Raw genomic sequence first — 22005 nt, 5'->3', positions numbered from 1 at the left:
CCGATTGAGTATAAATTTATACACAGTGTTTGAGGTCATGAGACGAAGATTCCTATTGATTTTTAACGATTTCCGATAATTACTGCCAAAGTTATGGCCCTTGATCACTTTGCAAAATCTTGTGACGCTCTAAAGGCTAAAGTTATCATCCGATTGACTTCAGATTGATATACAGAGTTTAAGATCTTGAGACGAACAAGTATATTGATTTTCAATGAATTTTTATGACTTGAACAGTTAAATCCATGATATTAAAAGCTTTGCATACAAAACGTTAGCATGGGGCAGAACTTTATAAAAACCAAACAAATTCTAATAGTTTTCTGATAAGTACGTCGTGAATTGTTGCTCTTTATCAGATTTTAGTGTATTATAAATGTTTCATTACCGAAAAAAGTAAAAATATGCGACAACCCTTGTTGACTGCCTGGACGATTTAGTTGCTGTGGGCGTATGTTTCCTTGCCTGGCAACCTATCTTTAATTCTAGTGAATCTGTGTCTACCCGACCCATGTAAAAATGGTGGTACTTGTTCACCAGTTGATAACGGTTACAGCTGTAATTGTCCTACAGGATATTTAGGAGAAAACTGTGATGGTAAGGTACTTACATTCATTATTGTCATAATAATTTAGCATGCTTTGATTAACAAGCAGACAAGTTCATTTGTGGATGCTCTAGAGGCTAAAGTTAATATCCGATTGAGTATAAATTTATACACAGTGTTTGAGGTCATGAGACGAAGATTCCTATTGATTTTTAACGATTTCCGATAATTACTGCCAAAGTTATGGCCCTTGATCACTTTGCAAAATCTTGTGACGCTCTAAAGGCTAAAGTTATCATCCGATTGACTTCAGATTGATATACAGAGTTTAAGATCTTGAGACGAACAAGTATATTGATTTTCAATGAATTTTTATGACTTGAACAGTTAAATCCATGATATTAAAAGCTTTGCATACAAAACGTTAGCATGGGGCAGAACTTTATAAAAACCAAACAAATTCTAATAGTTTTCTGATTGTACGTCGTGAATTGTTGCTCTTAATCAGATTTTAGTGTATTATAAATGTTTCATTACCGAAAAAAGTAAAAATATGCGACAACCCTTGTTGACTGCCTGGACGATTTAGTTGCTGTGGGCGTATGTTTTCTTGCCTGGCTACCTATCTTTAATTCTAGTGAATCTGTGTCTACCCGACCCGTGTAAAAATGGTGGTACTTGTTCACCAGTTGATAATGGTTACAGCTGTAATTGTCCTACAGGATATTTAGGAGAAAACTGTGATGGTAAGGTACTTACATTCATTATTGTCATAATAATTTAGCATGCTTTGATTAACAAGCAGACAAGTTCATTTTAGGAAAAGAAAAGGACTCAGGGTGCAGTCTTGGTTGACACTAGATTAGATTGACATGAGAATCCACTCATTACATCTGAGTTAACTCGTTATATCTGAATAAACTCATTACATCTGAGTTAACTCATTACACCTGAATTAACTAGTTACATTATAATTGTTATAATAGGTCCATGTTATCTTGCTCAAACAATGTATCACATAACTTTGTTTGATTAAGGGGGGTTGGATGGCCGAATGGTTAGCACGCGCGTGCTGTATCATACGGTCTGTCATTGAGTCAACCTTCGGGGTTCCGATTCCCCGGTGGTACGTGACAAGGAATAGAGTCGCCTGTCCAACCTCGTGGGTTTTCTCCGGGCCCTCCGGTTTCCTCCCACTGCTAAAGACCCCTACGCGCAAGCGAATGATTGAAATAAAATTAAACCATATGTTAGTCCCGAAATGACCTAGTTTGTGTCGAGTGGACGTTAAACCCCATTTCTCTCTCTCTCTCGTTTGTTTGATAAGTTCTGACAGAGGCGTACCTGAAATCGATAAGACCGAATATAATCAACCTGTTTTACAGTTACTAATACAAATTCATTACCACTGAATATCCTTTCCCGAACTCAGCTTGTTCCTCTGCTGCTTATCGGACCATTTCACTAACATGCTATACAGAATTGATATGAATAATTTTAAGGCATGGATCAGAATGTAGGATGTCACTATACTTACTTGGTAATGTCATATCCTCACCAGTAGCCTACTTTTTACAGTCACCACTGATAATTTCTAGGTCACGAAGAAATATGGGTCATTCCATTTCACCTGGACATGTGCTTGTAAGTGACCCCCTCAGAAAATTATGAAAACAAATATGTTATAGTACATAGAGTCTTATGTAAAACTGTAAAGTTATATGACTCTAGTATTAATATGACCATTTCACCCGGCCCAGTGCTTGTAAGTGACCCCCTCAGAAAATTATGAAAACAAATATGTTAGAGTACATAGAGTCTTATGTAAAACTGTAAAGTTATATGACTCTAGTATTAATATTGATATGATTCGATTTTTGTGATCTGATTTTATTCCTTCTAGCCAGTTTATGTTCTTGAAATTATGGGGTTTGTAAGAAAATGTTATGTAGATTAAGAATTTACAATCACAGTTTACAGGAAAAGTACCATCAACTGCGTATGGAGTACCTTAAGTGCCAAAATGTGATACTTGTGCAAAAAACAATCGATATAACATTCTCTTACAAACCCCTTAATTTCAAGAATATTGTCTATCTAGGGTATATAAAATCAGAACACTAAAATCGAGCCATATACCAGTCGTTTCAAAACTTGCGAAAGGGTATCCCATTCAAATGGCCATATTAATACTAGAGTCATATAGTTTTACATAAGACTGTGTGTACTATAACATATATGTTTTTTTTTATAAATTTTCAGAGGAGGTCACTTTACAGCTTTCTCAGAATTTGGTCCCCTTGACATGGAATGACCCATATCCATATTACATTATGCTATAATTAACAATTGGAATTAGGTCACTCAGTATCTAATATACATTATTACTAATATATGTGAGGTCTACATTTTTTTAATTTAATTTTAGTTAACCTATGTGATTTCAACAACCCCTGTTTAAATGATGGTACGTGTTATCCATCAGAAGGTGGCGTGAGTTGCAGCTGTCCTCCTGGATTTGAAGGGTCCTTTTGTCATGGTAAGCTGGTACTATGTCTGTACACTATATAATCTTCTTCGGTATAAAAACCTATATATAAATATTTGCATAATATAATAAATAAAGGTTAAAATGCCTAAAGAAATTACTATTATTTAATTGTCTACATGTTTCGCCTGATTTCGGTAGCCATAATTACAGAAATAACGTGAAGTCCAAGACTACTGAGTCCCAACAGACAGTATCCACGCCAGCTATTCCTAGACGATCAAGGTTGTCACAAATCGGATAGATGAGTTATGCGCCCTTGGGTATGAAGGCTTGATAAATCTGGCTCGTGCAAATGTTGAGGAAAATGAGTTTTAGACATAAATAACAGTGTCAATTTATACCAGTTGTAAATAGATTCTGTATAGGTAATTGGGTGGTTATCTGTTTGATGTAAACAAATTGAAGAACACCAAGGAAAATAGTTATCCAACTTATTCTATCGAATTTGAACAAAGGCTCTAATGAACCAAGATGGCGGACCAGGTAAACAAAGATAAACAAAACAAATTAGACAAGTTTTTAACTCAAACCCCAAGACCTAAAAAGATATTGTTATAAACTTGCCCAGTCTCCCTTAAGCTAAGAATGGACTGGTCTGTATTGATGACCCCAGAGTGCACATGCGTGTGTTGTTATAGGGTATGAAAAGCTCACATGTTAGAGTGGCCCACAGACTCATTTATCTGTACTATATAAACTGACCTGTTTTAACAGCATGTTGTCACGCGGATCAAAACTTCGTTTATGAGAAAAGTGCTCTCACGGGCTCGCTCGTGCACTGTAAGCAGCAAACAGTCGCCCAAAATAGACATTCACGTGACAATATTCGTTCACTTATTTATCAATGAAGCCATGTAAAAAAATTATTCTTTACTCGTTGGACTTTTAAAAATAAGTAGTTACGAACTAGATTAAAATTTTGGCTAAAACTCGGCGATTTAATTTCTAAGTTAGTTGATTGTAACCAATGACGTATATATTGTAACGGTTCTCGGTTCAGAGTCAACTCGTGTAGTTTCGCCCTTTTTCTAGCTTTTAAATCCACTCTCGTGGCAACATACCGACACTGCAAGACTGTGAAAGTTACTTTTATTTAACCGTAAAACTCTGTTGTTAGTGGGCGCTTTAGTTACTTTAGAAGTTACATTGTTGCTAGCTCTAAATACGCAGAACAAATTTGAGACTGGAAATTAATTGAACGAAATTATTTTCTCTAGTTTCGATTAACCAGACGTGCATGATTAAAATAAAATTACGGTACTGGTCACAAGACTCGGATTCTAATCATTTTAGGGCACTGCAAATTGGCCTCCGGTTTTGTGTCAAATTTAATAGGAGGATGTGCCATTATGGCTATGCCATTCATGTATACTATTCAAAAAAAGTAGGGGATATTTGATTTTTAAGTGTTATTAAAGTCACCTAATGAAACTGACGAAGAAACAAATGACAAAATGAAATGAAGTTCACATTCATCGATTTATTCCAAATGATCGTTAGACTAAGTAAGGCACAGACTGACCATTATAAGGGTAAAATGATACCCGGGGTCAAACAGCAAAGTTACCACAGCATCACAACCAAGTCAGTAACGGGTAAATCCTCCTCTGTTTGCCAAACAAGCATTGATCCGACGTGGCATACTCCTAATGAGACGTCTAAGGTCATTTTGGTCCAGATTGTCCCATTCCTGTTGCAACGCAGCAGCAAGTTCTTGGACATTGGCAGGACGTTGTTGACGTTGACGTAACCTCTGTCCAAGCATGTCCCAGACATGCTCGATGGGGGAGAGGTCGGGACTCAGTGCTGGCCAAGGTAATGTGGTGATGTTCTGTTGTTGGAGGTAACCTGTAACGATCCTGGCCCTGTGACATCTTGCGTTGTCATCCTAGAAGATGAAACGGCATCCATGACGTCGTGCGAACGGCACAACATGGACTGCCAAGATGTTGTCCCGGTAGTACTGGCCTGTAACACGCCCTGCAACAACATGTAAAGCCGTTCTTCCAGCAACAGTGATGCCTCCCCACACCATAACAGAACCACCCCCAAATCGATCATGTCTGATGACGTTAACTTCTTGGAAGCGCTCGTTTCGACGACGCCACACCCTCCTACGTCTGTCCAAAAAATCAACAGTGAACCTTGACTCATCTGAAAACATCACATTGCTCCAGCGTCGATTATCCCAGTGTTGACGATCCCTACACCAACGACGTCTTGCCTGAATGTGATGATCTCTCAAACAAGGGATCACGCGAGGACGTCGGGCGCGAAGGTGACCCCTATGCAGTCGATTCCGAATCGTCTGGCCACTCACTCTCACACCAGTGTCTGTTTGAAGACGAGCGCTGATCTGATTTGCTGTGATGACACGATTTCTCAAGGCCAAGGTACGGATAAATCGATCCTGGGCTTGAGTTGTCGCCCTTGGTCGACCTGAGCGTGGTCTGTTCTGTACAGATTGTGTATCACGGTATCTGGACCATAGCCTGCTTATGACAGACTGAGAAACATTCATCGTCGGCGCCACAACCGCCTGTGTTGTGCCGATCTGTAGCATGCCAAGGGCACGTAACCTTTCATTTTGGGTAAGCCGACGCATATCAAAATTTGTTTTCTGGTCACTAAAACAATTAAACTGATGTTTCCACCCTGGAATTCAATGCCACAATGACTGTAACATTCAAAGTCAGAGTCGTGCAAATCTTGGGTTGGACCCCCATGATGATCCCAAGCATCACCTGCATTCCATGCGGTAGCTATTGGTGCGTTTGGGCGTCACATGTAACTGGAAATGTTTTTTCTGTTAGGTTCTATAGTGACTTTTTTCGTAGTCATTTGCATATTTTAGTATTATGCCCCCAAAATCAAATATCCCCTACTTTTTTTGAATAGTATATATTATCTTTATGCATTTGCCATTTCTAACATGGTGATTACAAAACGTTCCAGTTATTATAAATCTAGCAACAACTCATTTTTCTAGAACTGAAATATAACCAAAAAGACGCGCATTGACTGCTTCATAATTATTAAAAATATGAAAACGCGACACGATGCGTAAATTGTGCGTCTTACTTTCGAGAACAATAGCTATAAAACAGAAATTTCCAGATTGATATATAAAATGACACAACCAACCATAAGTGGTAATTTAAACACAAAGGATTTATTTAAACTCAAATTTCTCTAACATTTCACTAAAAGATCCCTATTGTAGAACTCCCAACTTATTATATAGTCATTGTCATGCCGGTTGTTTTTAATAACAGAATTTTCCAGTCATATAACAGATCAAAGAATTTTTCGAGACGCATTGTCACGTATCGACTTCTATTTTTGGATTATCTGGCGCCACAAATAGCCCAATCATATCAAAAAGCATGCAGTTCCACCTTGAAATGGGTTCAATTGATTTACGGTTTATTCTTTAATTTATAACACATAGAGCACAATGTGTAGGAGTCGCGTTTTTGACTTTTAAGTAGATTCTTATACGGAATTCCGGATGCAATGCTAGACATTTGGAACACTGCTGCCGAACCGATTTGAAAATGCTTAAGGTTTTTTTTCTTTGCGCATGTCGTGTGCTCCTCTGTTTTTGATGTGGATGTTTTTATATTTGTGATAATTATTTGAAACAAAATAGGATTATCATAAAGAATATTTAACATCTACAATATGAGTACGGTAAGCACTCTCTACATACTGCGTTTGTAAACCACGAAATTCACCCCTTATTAGAAAGTTTTAACTATAGTCTATTGCATGTAAACGTTAAAAAAATCAACTCAAAATACAGACATCTCTCTCTCTCTCTAACTAAGGGCTGCGCACGCGTACAAATGTTAAATTCAATCGTTAATTGTACGTACGAAAAAAAACGAAGAAAGCCGACTGCGGAAATTAAGAATTCGTTTTCCAGAGCAAAATTTGAAACTTTGATGTGACCAAGAAACATAACTCTTTTTAATGAAAAAATCTACCGCTGTAACGCTACTTGGGCGATCAACTTTTCCATATAATTAGAAAGTCCCATTCAAATGGCCAAATCATACAAATATCCAACCTAGCAATAGTTTAATTGTTAATGAATGATGATTTTAATGGTAAGTCTTATCATATTTGTTAAAATAAGCCCCAAATATAGCTCGATTATTGGATTTTTGTTATTTGCACGAACCACTCTACACATGTATGTGCATTCACCTCTCTGATCTTTGACTCCTGATGTCTGGAGTTTATTTAACTGGTGAAGTTGTGTAGCTTACTGCTTACCTGAAGTGAATGGTTGCTGTGTAAAGGAAGAAGTGTTGATTGATGGGGAGTTTTTTTATCCTGTAGTGTTGAGTTAGATAGCCTATGTAATTAGCTTTGCAAGATTGCAGAAGGAGACACCCCATAACCCATTATTGGCCTTCTTCGGCCATCACAGGTCAATACTGGGTATCCGAAAGTAGGTGTTGGTATTTGAACTTTTGTGGGTAGGGTGTTAGTGGGAGTTAGTTTAAAATTCCCGTTTCCCCTTTAGTGAGTGGATAAAATTCACCTAACTGCCTATTGTAAATTATAAAAAAGTAGTAGTGATTGAAATTTCGTATCTGATATATTTATTAGGGTAATTGTAGTTCATATTGCAATGGGGCAAACTCACATATATATTATTTAAATTGTTGACGATGCTTGATGAATGCAATCGTATAAGATCTGAGGCAGACTCGAGAATCCTTAGTCCCCTAATTTCTATTGGAATCGGCTACCTCAAAAATGTATATTTCGACACCAAAATATGATCATTTTGCAAAATTCGAATTTCCCGCCAACTGGAATCATTCCCCAATATTAACTCGCCAAACTGTGTATGGAAATGGATTCAACTACCCCGGCAAAAACTGGCGGCGATTTTGGATATTGGCCAATTCGACCCATTTAGACACAGATTTCAGAATGCGCTCTTTTTTTTGGGGGGGGGGGGTAACATACGCATAAACCTTGGTCGGTATTTCTATTGTAACGACTGCCCGGGATGATGCGGAATTGAGTTGAAATGAAATTGGGGTTACTGGTGCACTGTTGTAATTAAGGCAAATATTGTAATTTTAATTAATACACTATTATGATTAATGTCCATATTGTAATTCTATTCCATACATTATTAGGTTTACGCTGTTGTAATTAATAGAAATATTGTAATTGTAAGCCATACGCTGTTGTAATTAATAGACATATTATAACTGTAAGCCATATGCTGTTGTAATTAATAGAAATATTGTAATTGTAAGCAATATGATGGTGTAATTAATTGTAAGAATTGTAAGACATATGTTGTTGTAATTAATTGTATTTGTAAGAAAAACATTATATGATTTTTCATAGACTGTTGTGATTAATGGACAGATTGAAATTGCAACCCATACACTGTTGTGATTAAGGGGAATATTGTAATACGTCCACTATTTGGATTAAAGATGCATTTTGGGATATTAGATAAAGAGCTGACAGTTCTTACTACAATAGTTTAAAACTAAATAATGTAAAAGGAAATTACTGAAAATTTCAGTGAAATTGATCCACTCTGAACCGAAATTTTAGCTATTGAATTTTCGGCCTAGCCTCGATCATCATTACTAATTTCGGTACGATAAAAAAAGCATAGTCTCGATTATCCACTTCATGATGAAATTATGGATGGAAGTCGAACAGAAAATCGGAACCTAACCCAATCAACACTGCAGGTAAACGGGACTAGATTGTGAACTGCGCATGTTATCTAAATCCAATTATTAAGACCATCTGCCGATTTGACCAAGGCCGCCGAAAGTTAAATAGGATCAGGGAATGGGCTTGTTGACGATCAGGGCACGTGCTTGTTGATGATCAGGTTTTAGAATTTTGGGGAAAGGTATTGATAAGCAATAATAACAATATTAAATTGAGAGAATTAATCCTTATATAGAAACCAACCAACATGTTTATATGATTTGTGCCTTTTTAATTCTAGTGAACCTGTGTCTACCCAACCCATGTCAAAATGGCGGTATATGTTTACCAGTTGATAACGGTTACAGCTGTAATTGTACTACAGGATTTTTAGGAGAAAACTGTGATAGTAAGTTACTTAAATTCATTATTGTCATAATAATTTAGCATGCTTTGATTAACAAGCTCATTTTAGGAAAAGAAAAGGACTCAGGATACATTCTTGGTTGACACTAGATTAGATTGACACAAGAATCCACCAATTACATCTGAGTTAACTCGTTATATCTGAATAAACTCACTACATCTAAATTAACTCATTACACCTGAATTAACTAGTTACATTACAATTTATAACATTGTTACCATAGGTCCATGTAATCTTGCTCAAACAATGTATAACATAACTTTGTTTGATTAATTCGGACAAGGCGTACCTGAAATCGATAAGACATAATATAATCAACCTGTTTTACAGTTAGTAATACAAATTCATTACCACTGAATATCCTTTCCCGAACTCAGCTTGTTCCTCTGCTGCTTATCGGACCATTTCACTAACATGCTATACAGAATTGATATGAATAATTTTATGGCATCGATCAGAATGTAGGATGTCACTATACTTACTTGGTAATGTCATATCCTCACCAGTAGCCTACTTTTTACAGTCATCACTGATAATTTCTAGGTCATTCCATTTCACCCGGACCAGTGCTTGTAAGTGACGCCCTCACTTGGGTATGAAGGCTTGATAAATCTGGCTCGTGCAAATGTTGAGGAAAATGAGTTTTAGACATAAATAACAGTGTCAATTTATACCAGTTGTAAATAGATTCTGTATAGGTAATTGGGTGGTTATCTGTTTGATGTAAACAAATTGAAGAACACCAAGGAAAATAGTTATCCAACTTATTCTATCGAATTTGAACAAAGGCTCTAATGAACCAAGATGGCGGACCAGGTACTAACCGCCAACCAACAGAACAAGAAAACCAGGAAGATCCTAGAAGCTATAAATATCAGAAGACATTCACCTGAACTCAATAGGGACTTAGGGCTCTACATCCCCAGGGCATATGATGATGTAATTAAGATGAACAACATAATTTAACTATTAAGCTATCTTTGGTTGTACTAAAATCCCCGCCCCACCCCATCTCATTAATAAATTTTCGATATTATAGACTCTCCCAACCTGTTAATAACCCTCTAATCATGCAGTATCAGTGCTTATTAGTAGCTAATTACCTTGTTATGTTTGTTGTTATTGTTAAATATCCTTTACACCTTGATTATTTCTATTACTGTTATTCTTAATCCATACAGATGGTTTCTTATTAATTTCATATATATTGTCCACAAGTTTACTAAATTGTCATTTGTGCTTGATAACGATAAGAGGATACTTGTCGAAACGTCGTGCTTTTAGAATAAACTAGTGATTGTATCCCATAAAAACTGTGTTCTGTTAATTTGTTCCCTGATCGCTAAATGCCACTTAAAGAATAGGTTTGTAACCCACAGATCTTGGTTCCATTCGATATTCGCGCATATCGGACCGTAACTTCCTGAATTATACCCCCTGATTGTAAGAAAAATCGCGTTTTTATCTTGTGGACCCTATAGTATAGAGGTCAAAATTTGTATCCAATTTAAAAACTGGTTTAGTATATCACCGTTACACACTAAGGATGGCTGAGTTCGAATTCCGTAAAAATGGCCCAAAACTGACAGACAAAATGGCCGTCCTCGTTCTCAAATAGCGTAAAAAATATGGTATATCAAGGTTGTGGACCCTCTAGAGGTCACAATTTTCTTCTGATTTCTGATGAAACTTGGAAATTAAGTTTATAACCCAAAGATCTCGGTTCCTTTCGATATTCGTGCATATCGGACCGTCACTTCCTGAATTATGGCCCTTGATTGAACAAAAAATCACGTTTTTAGCTTGTGGTCCCTGTAGAGGTCACAATTTTCATCTAATTAAAAACAATGTGTGAATATATCACCATTACACACTAAGATCTTGGATCCTTTTGATAATCGCGGAAACCTTCCTGGGTTATGGCCCCTGATTGTTCGAAAAATGTCATTTTTAGCTTGCGGATTCTCTAGAGGTCACAATTTTTTTTCCGATTTTAAAAACCGTTTAAATATTTCACCATTCCACCATAATGAAGGCTGAATTCGAATTTCGGGAAAATCGTAATGAAACTGCCCAACAAAATGGCCGCTATTTGTATGCAAATTGTGTAAAAGTATGCAATACGATGGTTGTCGACCCTCTAGAGGTCACAATTTTGATCCGATTCTGATGAAACTTAAAACATATCTTTATATCCCAAAGATCTCAGTGCCTTTTGATATTTGCGCATTTCAGACCATAACTTTCTGGATTATTGCCCCTGATTGTACAAAAAATCCCGTTTGTTTTTAGCTTGTTCTCTATCCATCTCTTGCAAAATGTGGGCGTATCCTGCCTGGCAGCCGCTGGTTCTTATATTTATCAATGACATTACCGACGGTACAGTAGGATTAGGTAGACGTTTTGCAGACGATACTAATTACAGCACTTTAAAAAATATAATTAATTTAGATTTAATATATTTAAATGAGTGGTCAAAAAAGTGGCTGGTTAAAATCAATCTGACACTAAAACCTGTCAATAAACATTTAGGAATTATCTTCAGTAGCGACTGTAAATTAACTAATCATATTGATAAATTGATTGGCAATGCCCCGAAACAGTTAAGCATTTTAAGAAAACTAAAATATAAATTAAAGAGGGAATACTTGGAAAAAATGTACTTAACATTTATCAGGCCAATATTAGAATATTCATCTGAAGTGTGGGACAATTATGGAAAAGTCAACTCCGAGCGTTTAGAAAAGCTCCAAATCGAAGCAGGTCGAATTGTTACGGGCTTAACAAGTTATGCTCGTTTAGAATCCATTTATAAAGAGTCGGGGTGGGAAACTAGGGGGCTTGTTAGGAAATTGTCATTATTCTATAAAATTGTAAATGAGCAGACACCTCAATATTTTACAGACCTTGTACCAGATATGGTATCACAAAATAACAATTATTATCTTCGTAACTCTAAGATCAGATTCAGAGTCTAATCAGATGGTTGCATATCCCCCCAAAAAAAAAAAAATCCGCCCACTATTAAATTGTGGAACTCTTTGGATTTACAATTGAGACAATTACCAACATTTTCCCTTTTTAAAAATAAGCTATGTGCGGTATATTTTCAAAACGCAAATGTTCCAACTTATTTTTCATGTGGTGATCTATATTTAAACATTTTACGCTGCAGGATGCGTAATAAATGCAGTGCCTTAAATGGCGATTTATTTCATGCAAATGTAGTTGATAATTCTGCTTGTTCATGTGGATATGATATTGAAAACGCAAACCATTTCTTATTATCTTGTTCAAAATATAAAATTCACAGAGACGTCATGATAGCTGATACAATTTGATGATATACATGTACTATTATATGTTGATATATATTTTGTTGTTTGGTAATGATTTACTGAACTGCGAAGCTAACGTGCATATTTTTTTTAATGTTCAGAGGTATATAAAAAATACTGGTCGCTTTTCTCAATGACATTTTTCAAGATCAAATAATGCTCATTTGTGTGAATTTTTTGCGATATATATTTACCTATAGTTATTTGTTTAAAGATAGTTACTAGGCTCGTTGGACGATCACACATCTTTGTTATCTGAGTCACGAATCAGACAAAACACTACATAAAACTTCTGTAAATTAAATGATATAATTAATCTCCACATCTCCACATATCTGGAACTTCTATCTGAGAATAGAGTTCACTTATAAGAATAATCCACTAAGTACACGTGGAATGTAAGGGTCTGTCTTGATTCACAACACAATTAAAGAGAAATAGTTTTGATAGTGTAATTTGAAATTATTATAAAATTAAATATTTCACATACATGTAGTTTCTACACTTACATTGCTATTATTATTTTTCTTTCTTTTCTTTTCTTCGTACTCAGATATGTAAAAAAGATTTGATTACAAATATAATGTGTTCTATTATGATTATTTGTTTATGTAAATATATATATTGGAGATGGCGTTCTAAGTTGTCAAACTTGTGTCTTATCCACTTGTTAGTTAGAACAATAAAATATTTTTAAATTAATCGGATGTGGTAGGCTTTTCGCGGTTTTGCTTTCCATATTCGACCGACGGGCCTCGTGGGTGGGTCCTCCGGTTTCCTCCCACTGCTAAAGACCCCTTCGCGCAAGCGAATTCTTGAAATAAAATTAAACCATATGTTAGTCCCGAAATGACCTAGTTTGTGTCGAGTGTACGTTAAACCCCATTTCTCTCCCCCTCTCTCGACCGACGGGTAGTGCTACACGATTTCATCACGATCACGTGACTTTTAAAATAAAACACTGTTTTAAATGGGATTGATCGCCATTTGATGGTAGTTACTTTTTACTTAGCTGTGTATTTATTATTTTGTAGAAGATTTATGTGACCCGAGTCCTTGTACCGAGATCGGGGATATATGTTTTCGTGTTGATGGTGGATTTGAATGTCGATGTACTAATATTGTAAATGATGAAAGTAAGTATATTTAATGTCAACCCATTGGGCTGTTTTAGAAGCACGTAGATGTATTTATATTGTAAATGATGAAAGTAAGTATATTTAATTTCAAGTCCCCGGACTGTTTTAGAAGCACGTAAATTTTGTTTAGAAGTAGTGACACTATGTGGCGTGTATGATGCAGTGACCATGTTGTTATAAATGTAATTAAAACTATAACCATCACTTTTTGTTTATAATTTCAGTTATAACATCACCGAATTATCCACTTGAATATCCAAACAACTTCGCCAATTGCTATCTTATAATTGGCCGACCTGAACAGAATATCACCTTAACTCTTGGCGGACAATATAGCATTGAGTTCATTCCTGTTGTGTCTACAGGGTTTAATACATGCCAGGGCGGACTATCTACATCTTGTGATCTTGATTATCTAACGCTTCAGGGAGTAAGGTAATCCCATCTATCTTATCAATAAGAACCCCATATTTTCTAGTTACATCCACCGGGTAAATAAGTAAACCCCAAAACAAATAGCAAAGCAAAAGCGCCTGACTGCAATACCAGCCAGTGAGTAAAGCAACAAGAAATTAGTGATAGCGTTATTTGTCTAGCTTTAGAACCGAAATCCAACGACGACCATCCGAATTCCGTGTTTGTTGGGAGATGGGTAGAAATAAAGTGGCCGACACCTTTCCGCTCAAGTTCATGGGAGCTGGTAATTAGCCCAGGGATATGTGTGTTGGTTGGGGGGGGGGGTGTTGGTTGGGGGGGGGGGGCATCTCCCCCACGGAATTTATGAATTTTAGCAAGTGAGTACGACATCCTGAAAGTGGTCCAATATAATCCATCTGGAAATGGCATCAAAAAATTCTCTAATGAAATAAATGATGATGCCCGAAACATGTCGCGCTTTGAGCTGAGCGACTACACTGTTTATTACACTAATTCTCACTGGTTTAGTTAATTTCTAAACATTTTATTCCCAAAAACCTTATGACACAAATAATGATCGATGCCCTAAAATTGTGACATAATACAGATTGCTTCCAGATGAAATAGTCATGAGATTTCAAACTCTTAAATTTGATGACTAGAAGATAAAAAGAAAAAAATTGAAAAATTCCCGTCTTCCCGAACAGAATCTGATCTTAAATGAAACAAATAATGCTCGATGCCGGAAAACAATCGCATAATGCACAATTGATTCAAACCAAAACGTAGTGTGATTTCGGGCACTTTATTTGCCGACGAAAAAAGTTCTTTTCAACGTCATTGATACAAATAACTGAAGTGGTTTATTTTTTATATTATAGATATTGTGGTGGGACACCGCCAGACCCTATCATAGTACCAACTGGTGAAAACACCACCGTGAGATTCGAAACAGATTCCCTCTTTACATGCCTTGGTTTTAACCTGAGCATTACCTACACAGGTATGAACTGTTGTATTATATGTTTATACAGGTAACCACTGATATAGACTAGTAAATAAATAATAGACTACTTGTATATATTTGTATGTAGATAATAACTACTGGAATAGTTTCTATTTGTCATTTAAAACACGCATTTGCAAGAACACATTGCTGTATCTAAATATTTCTATATATTTACCTACTTGTCTTTATTTGTCTATTTTCAGATGTATAAAGCCAAGACATCAAGAGATGTATACATTTTGAGACATCAAGAATAAGTCGTGTTATAGCCATCAATGTAATAACTATATCCAAATTAATCTAAATTCATTTAAATAACAAAACTAAATCCATTCTAGAAACTGACCAATAACCTAAATAAACAATTCTTACTGTAATTTTCATTTATTCACTTAAAGTCTCGATGCGTCATTTTAGCGCTATTGGAATCACTTCTGTTCAGTACTGAATACGCCCACACAGTATCTGTGTCTCAACTGCAGCTGATCAGGTTATTTTAGCGCTATTGGAATCACTTCTGTTCAGTACTGAATACGCCCACACAGTATCTGTGTCTCAACTGCAGCTGATCTGAAAGGAAAACTTGGATGTTGAACAAATTTGAAAAGGATCGAAAATTGAAAAAATAAACAAGCCTCTCTGATGTCCCCCGCCGAAATCCAAAAATAAATAGATGACACATATTAATTAATCGCACATTTATTTTTTTCAAAAGTATCAAGCAATCAAACTGCACACTAAGTTTCATCCCTCTTTACCAGATAGAATCAAGATTATCTTGTCCCAAAGCATTGACCTATGAAATTGATTAGTTCTACTTAGCTTCACGTCAAGACATTCACCTAATGAACATCTACATCAAGTTTAACCAATCTACCTCAATTGAAAGCAGACTTGTTATGTTCCAAAGTCTTGACCAATAAAATTGCTTATCGCTCCTTAGCGCAAGCAGAAAATTCTCACCATTGAACTTAGTCAAGGTAATGATATAATGAATCTATATTCTGAGTTTCATCGCTCTCACTTCATTATAACCAAAGTTATCGTGTCCCAAAGCATCAAACAATCAGATTGCTTATCTCTGCTTACCGTTAGCAGACAATGTTAATCATCGAACTCCAAGGCATTCACCTAATGAACGCCTACAACAATTTTGAACATTCTACCTCCATAAGGAGAGTTATTGTGTCCCAAAGTCTCGCCCAATCAAATTGTTTATCGCTCTGCTTACCCCCAGCAGAATATTTTCATTATCGAACTTATTCAAGGTATTGATGTAATAAAGCTATACACTAAGTGTCCTCACTCTCACTTTATTAGATTTAAAGTTATCGTGTCCCAAAGCATCATCCAATCAAATTGCTTATCTCTGCTTACGGTAAGCAGAAAATTCTCATCTTCCAACTCCATCAAAGCATTCACCTAATAGACAGCTACGTCAAGTGTGAATATTCCAACTCAATTAGAATGAGAGTTGTTGTGTTCCAAAATCTCGACCAATCAAATTGCTTATCGTTCTGCTTACCCTGAGCAGAAAATACTCATTATCGAACTTAGTCAAGGAATTGATGTTATGAAAGTATACCCAAAGTTTCATCACTCTCACTTAATTAGAACTTTATCGTGTCCCAAAGAATTAACAAATCAAATTGCCTATCTCTGCTTACCCTAAGCAGAAAATTCTCATCTTCGAACAACATCAAGGCATTCACCTAATAAACACCTAAACCAAGTTTGAACATTCTAGCTTAATTATAAAGAGGGTTAATGTGTCCCAAAAAGTATAACGGACAGACAGACCGACGGACGAACCCATTTTAATAGTCCTCTTTCTTCGGAAGGCGGGGGACAAAAAAATCTGTTAAAACCTATAGCCTTTATCGCTTTCATACGGTTTTCGGCAAAGAGGGGATAACTCAGGAACAGAAGGCTGTGGATTAGGAATATTGACAGGGTTCGATGACCAATACTTCAAGCCAAATATGAAAAAGATCCATTAACAACAATGAAATCAAATGGGGTTTAACCACATACAGCTCTGCCCATAAATCCTTTTCTTATGATCGGAATCAAAAAGGACTGCAGGCATTATGTACTTTAAGATGCTAGTATACGTATTCACTCCGATTTTCAAGCTTCTACGACCAACGGTAACGGTGGCGAGACCATAAGACGTTCGCAGAATAATGGTATATTACCATGTAGTTATTTTGATTTAGGTCGATTTTCAAAGATGACCGCCGTCATAGCGCAACCCGTAAAGAAGGCCGGGTTTGTTTTTTTTTTTACCGACAACGGTGTTTTTAGACTATAGAGGCATCATTCCTGTGGTCGTAGTACATTGAAATGCTGATAGAATGTGCGTCCATAACATCCAGACACTTTTGAGTAAAAGATAGGTTACGTGCCCTTGTTTTGAAATTAGTCTCGCTTAACCAGTCTATCGACCATTCTACGTCTGATTGACAGGTCGGGATAATCAAGACTACTTTTTTACGAAACATAACAGAAAGCTAGAACAAGAAATTGAATTTAGAAATAAGCACTTTAGACAACTCAACAATTGTTTTAAGAAACTTGTAAAAGTAAAATGAAACTACTGCTAGTATCATGTTCCTGCTAAAGACAGTGATTCAGAGATAGTATTTGTACTGAACCAAAAGATGCCGCTCTTAACGGTACAGTTAATGATAAAGCAATTTAAAAAATAAAACAAACGTAATTACTAAAGCTGCTGTAATAACCAAGAAGCTAAATTTTACTGCTATTCAAAATCGTCAACAATAGATTTTTTACGGCTGTAATAATTGATATATTTGTAGAGAATTTCACGCTAGGCACGTGACCTGAAACCCCTAATATGAGTAATAAACAGATGGGTTTTATTGTTTAGTTCAATAAGAAGTAGAAAATTAAAATAACAATGATACAGAGAAATCCCAACCATATAAAGGCCAATATTCAATCTATAAAATAGTTAATTATTAAAACATAGTTAAAACATCAAAGTGTAACGACTAATCACTAAAAAATAACAACAGCAACAAATCACGAACGATAGAAGTATCAATTTCAAGCCAATCAACTTAGATCCGTTGATCGTGTAAGTACCGATCACTAAAACAACAGCTAATCATGATAACAAGTCTGTTTATTAACGACAAAACTCTAACTAAATAACTTTTTCCTGAACTGATCACTGATCAGGAACCATCTCACATCACCGGAAGTATATATAGTTTCGTTGTTAACGCTAACAACAGTTTCGGACATGCGCAAGTGCCCAGGAGCAAACACACACCGGGAGTCAATTCAAACTGTCACACCGGGATCATATGGTTTCACGGTGATACCCACGACAGTATGGATGTGGTACACGTGCGCATTTCAATTTTTGACCGATTTCGAACTGATAAAGGGTCCGTACTCAGCCTGTGGGCCCAAAGGTTTCCACATTTGGCTGAATGGCGGTTGCGGGGGTGAGGGACCTGCCCTAAAAATTTGGTGCCATTTGTCCATCCGGAAGGACTCTTAACTGGGCGTTAATACAAGTGACCACATAGTCTAAACTCTTTTTCAGCTACCACCCATTTTCGACCATTGTGCGTCCGAATCTGGTCTCAAAATCAAAATCGGAGAATTCTACGAATTTTGAGAAAAAAATATTTTGGTAACGTCGGGAAAATGGCCACGGTGTTATGGAATCCTGCGGGGTTTCCTAGGGCAGGTACCTAGTACGAAAGTACGGATGCTGTGAGCATGCACACGTGTTTCGATTTTTGACCTAATTTCGCTCTGAAAAAGGGTTGGTACTCAGTCCCTATGGGCTGAGCGAGAGGCGATTGGCTGAGGTACCTGCCCTGAAAATGTAGTGCCAATCGCCTCTCTGGCAGGGGCCGAGCGTAGCAATAATCCACCTGAGAACAGTGCGAAAAAAGTCGATTTTGGCATTTTGGTACCCCTTAAAAAAGCCCAGAACTCAGGCCCTAGGTGGTCCGTGAGCAGATGCCCACCAACAATAGGTACGAACCTATTCTTATTTTAATAAAGTTCGCCGGCAAAACTTGAATGGAGGATAGCTAAGTGTCTGATCCGAACCCTACTCGACCTAATCCCCCTAGTGGGTCTTTAGCACAATTCTTTGCCCTTTTCCGTAGGACAGGGTATGTTAGCCCGAATTCACAAGAATACGTTTGGAGTCAGAATAATCTATTTTCAACCCTCTATTCTATCTCTATGTAACTTTTTTCCAAACCTTGTCCCCTCCCCTTGAGGACAAGGGGGCTAAAATTTCGAAAAATTGTCTCAATCTCGTTCACAAGGTTTTCGACAAAGGGGGGATAACAATAGAATCGAAAGTCACACAATGCTGCATACCTAAATCTACCGTAAATGAAGGGCTAAATCATATTTTCACAAAGGAAATCTACCGTAAATGAAGGGCTAAATCATATTTTCACAAAGGAAATTATATTTTGAAGCTTAATATATAACTATTTTTATTAGCATGTAAAATTAATACAATTTTTAAACAGATTAGTCTACCAGCAAATCAATGCGAGTAAGAACGTTGGAAGTTAGCGGTGGAGGAATGGCAGATGCACGATATAGATTTACAGCAGCCATTATACATTTTTAACATTTTTGGTCTGAGATAAAAATGGGAAGAAAATAGATGAAATTTGTATGACACAACTAATCGCTTAGAGCGTATTTAATCTGGTTGTAAGTTGAAATTATAACCCGCATACGACTTCGATATCAAACAATATGTAAGTTAGGAGGAACCTGCCATTTAAACCTCAAGTTTAAATTCGTCAATATAAAGAAATCGACCTAAATAGTCTTAACGATACACTATGTAAGAGGTGCATATCGTCCCTCTATTTTGACTTCAAAGACACGTGACAAGCCTATGATCAACTTTTTAGTCAATCGGATTGTAGAGATTTTAAGGGATTGGAAATCCCGCGAGATGTAATAATTTAACCACAAAGTGAGAAATCAAGCAAAACTTAGTCTCGATTGACCCGTACCGTTGCTACGATCATAACCGTCTACGCTACATCTTTCATTATTTATGATTTGAACTACTACTGCAAGTATGACCAGATCTCCATCTAATTCTTACATAGTACATCTTTAATAAAGTTTGACACTTTGTTTCATACACTATTTTATATTATATTTTAAAATCATAAAACGGTAAATGAACATAAACACACTGTGTTAAAATAACGACATCTGATAGGCTTCTCCAAAATTCGTGATGTCATGCTGCAGGTGTTAGATTATAATAATGGTAGCGTGCTCCAAAACATAAAAAGCTGATGCAGGGCGGCCAGGTTTAATATTTTTGATATATTACAATAATGGTAGCGAGCTCCTAAATATAAAAAAAAAGAGCTGAAGTCGGCGAGGCGGCCAGGTTTAATATTTTGGGTTATTTTTGGGCGCCTAAGGGAAAATAGTTTACGGAGTGCTATTAATTTATACGCATCAAAGCAGGTAACCTCTAAACTAGGGCTATAAAAAATACAATACGGGTCGCTTGTAAAATGATATATCGATTTCTCATCGTACTTTCCTCTCTGTTTAAAACCACATAGCTTGGCAGAAATATCGCGAATATTTTTAAATTGGCTCGTAAATATTATTGGAAAAGTTTAAAACAGGAACATTTTCTTGGATGAATGTGCCACTGAACATTTAATTTATGCATAGCACTTTGCCATACATTTTGCACTACAAATGGCGGTTACAATACGACATAGGGTGTGGCAACTCTTGGGCACTAAATGAGGTTTTTGATGACATAGGGTTTTTGCAACTCTGAGACGGGGAATGCTCACTAGTCCGTGGGTTCACTAGTCCACCGATATCTATTATTAGGGTTAGGTTTATTTGATACCCATATTTATAGTATTTCTTATAGCGGCGGACTAGTGCACCCGCGGACTATTGAACCCCTCTAATCCGGACATAACATCCAGAAGAATTCTGAATATCCAAAACCTCAGTGCTTACTACCAAATTTGAAAAGAATGCTGAACATCGACAGGTTTCATCCTGGCCACAATACTTCACCTCTTACTTGAAAAGAATCCGTCCAAATCTATATTCTGTTGCGTTCTTCTTTTTTTTAGCAAAACGTGTGGGGGTATCGATAGGGTTTCGCGTATGACTCCAATGCTTATCACCAATTTTGAAAAGAATCAGTTTAATAATATAGCAACACTTGAGTTCCTAATGTTTTCGCCAAAGGGGCAAAATCTATCGCATGTAAGGTCGCGAAACGCTAAATATCAATAGGGTTCATTTCATATGACAACACTTCACTGTAATGTGAACAGAATCCGTTAAACACTATATACTACGGCCTTTCGCGTTCACAAGTTTTTCGACAATGCGCAAGTGAACTGGGGGGGGGGCTGGAATAGATTATCGACAAAGAAGTTGAATATGGATAGGGTTAATTTTATATGACAACACTTGACTATAATATGAAAAGAATCCGTTAAAAGCTACAGCTTTTCGCGTTCACAAGGTTTTCGACAAAGCGTGAGTGGGCTCTGGAACGGAATATGTACGAAGACGTTGGATATGATAGGGTTCGTCCTCTTCCGACAACTATGATTCCAACCTTCAATTAACTGTAGTCTCTATCGCGTTCACAAGGGTTTTCAATAAATAAAGGGGAGACAACTCTGGAACAAGAGATCGCGGAAATGTTGGCACAGTATGAACATGAAACACAAAGCTAATAAATCAACTGTACCTCAAGCAGAACAACCCATTTTTTTTTATTTTATTTTCTTATTTTTTTTATTATATAAACAATAAAAAATAACGCAACCAGAACAACCCATTTTTT

General features: G+C 36.6%; 1 protein-coding gene across 4 annotated transcripts in view; it reads left to right on the top strand.

The window, feature by feature from the left end:
• The window catches only part of LOC126829677 (fibropellin-3), a 40843-nt gene extending 25335 nt beyond the window's left edge, over window positions 1-15508 (top strand). For 2 of the 4 annotated variants that reach the window (XM_056102745.1, XM_050559722.2), the window contains 8 exons: window positions 490-597; window positions 1186-1293; window positions 2976-3086; window positions 9103-9210; window positions 13601-13702; window positions 13930-14140; window positions 15004-15125; window positions 15335-15508. In XM_056102745.1, coding sequence (XP_055958720.1) covers window positions 490-597; window positions 1186-1293; window positions 2976-3086; window positions 9103-9210; window positions 13601-13702; window positions 13930-14140; window positions 15004-15125; window positions 15335-15342 — 878 coding nt within the window. In that variant the 3' untranslated portion in view covers window positions 15343-15508. The remainder of the gene's footprint in view (window positions 1-489; window positions 598-1185; window positions 1294-2975; window positions 3087-9102; window positions 9211-13600; window positions 13703-13929; window positions 14141-15003; window positions 15126-15334) is intronic. The other 2 variants (XM_056102746.1, XM_056102744.1) reach the window with 2 other exon arrangements.
• Window positions 15509-22005: the final 6497 nt, after the last annotated feature.

Source organism: Patella vulgata, chromosome 8, assembly GCF_932274485.2.
Source record: "Patella vulgata chromosome 8, xgPatVulg1.2, whole genome shotgun sequence".
Taxonomy (NCBI): Eukaryota; Metazoa; Mollusca; class Gastropoda; family Patellidae; genus Patella; species Patella vulgata.
This window is presented reverse-complemented; position numbering and strand designations above follow the sequence as displayed.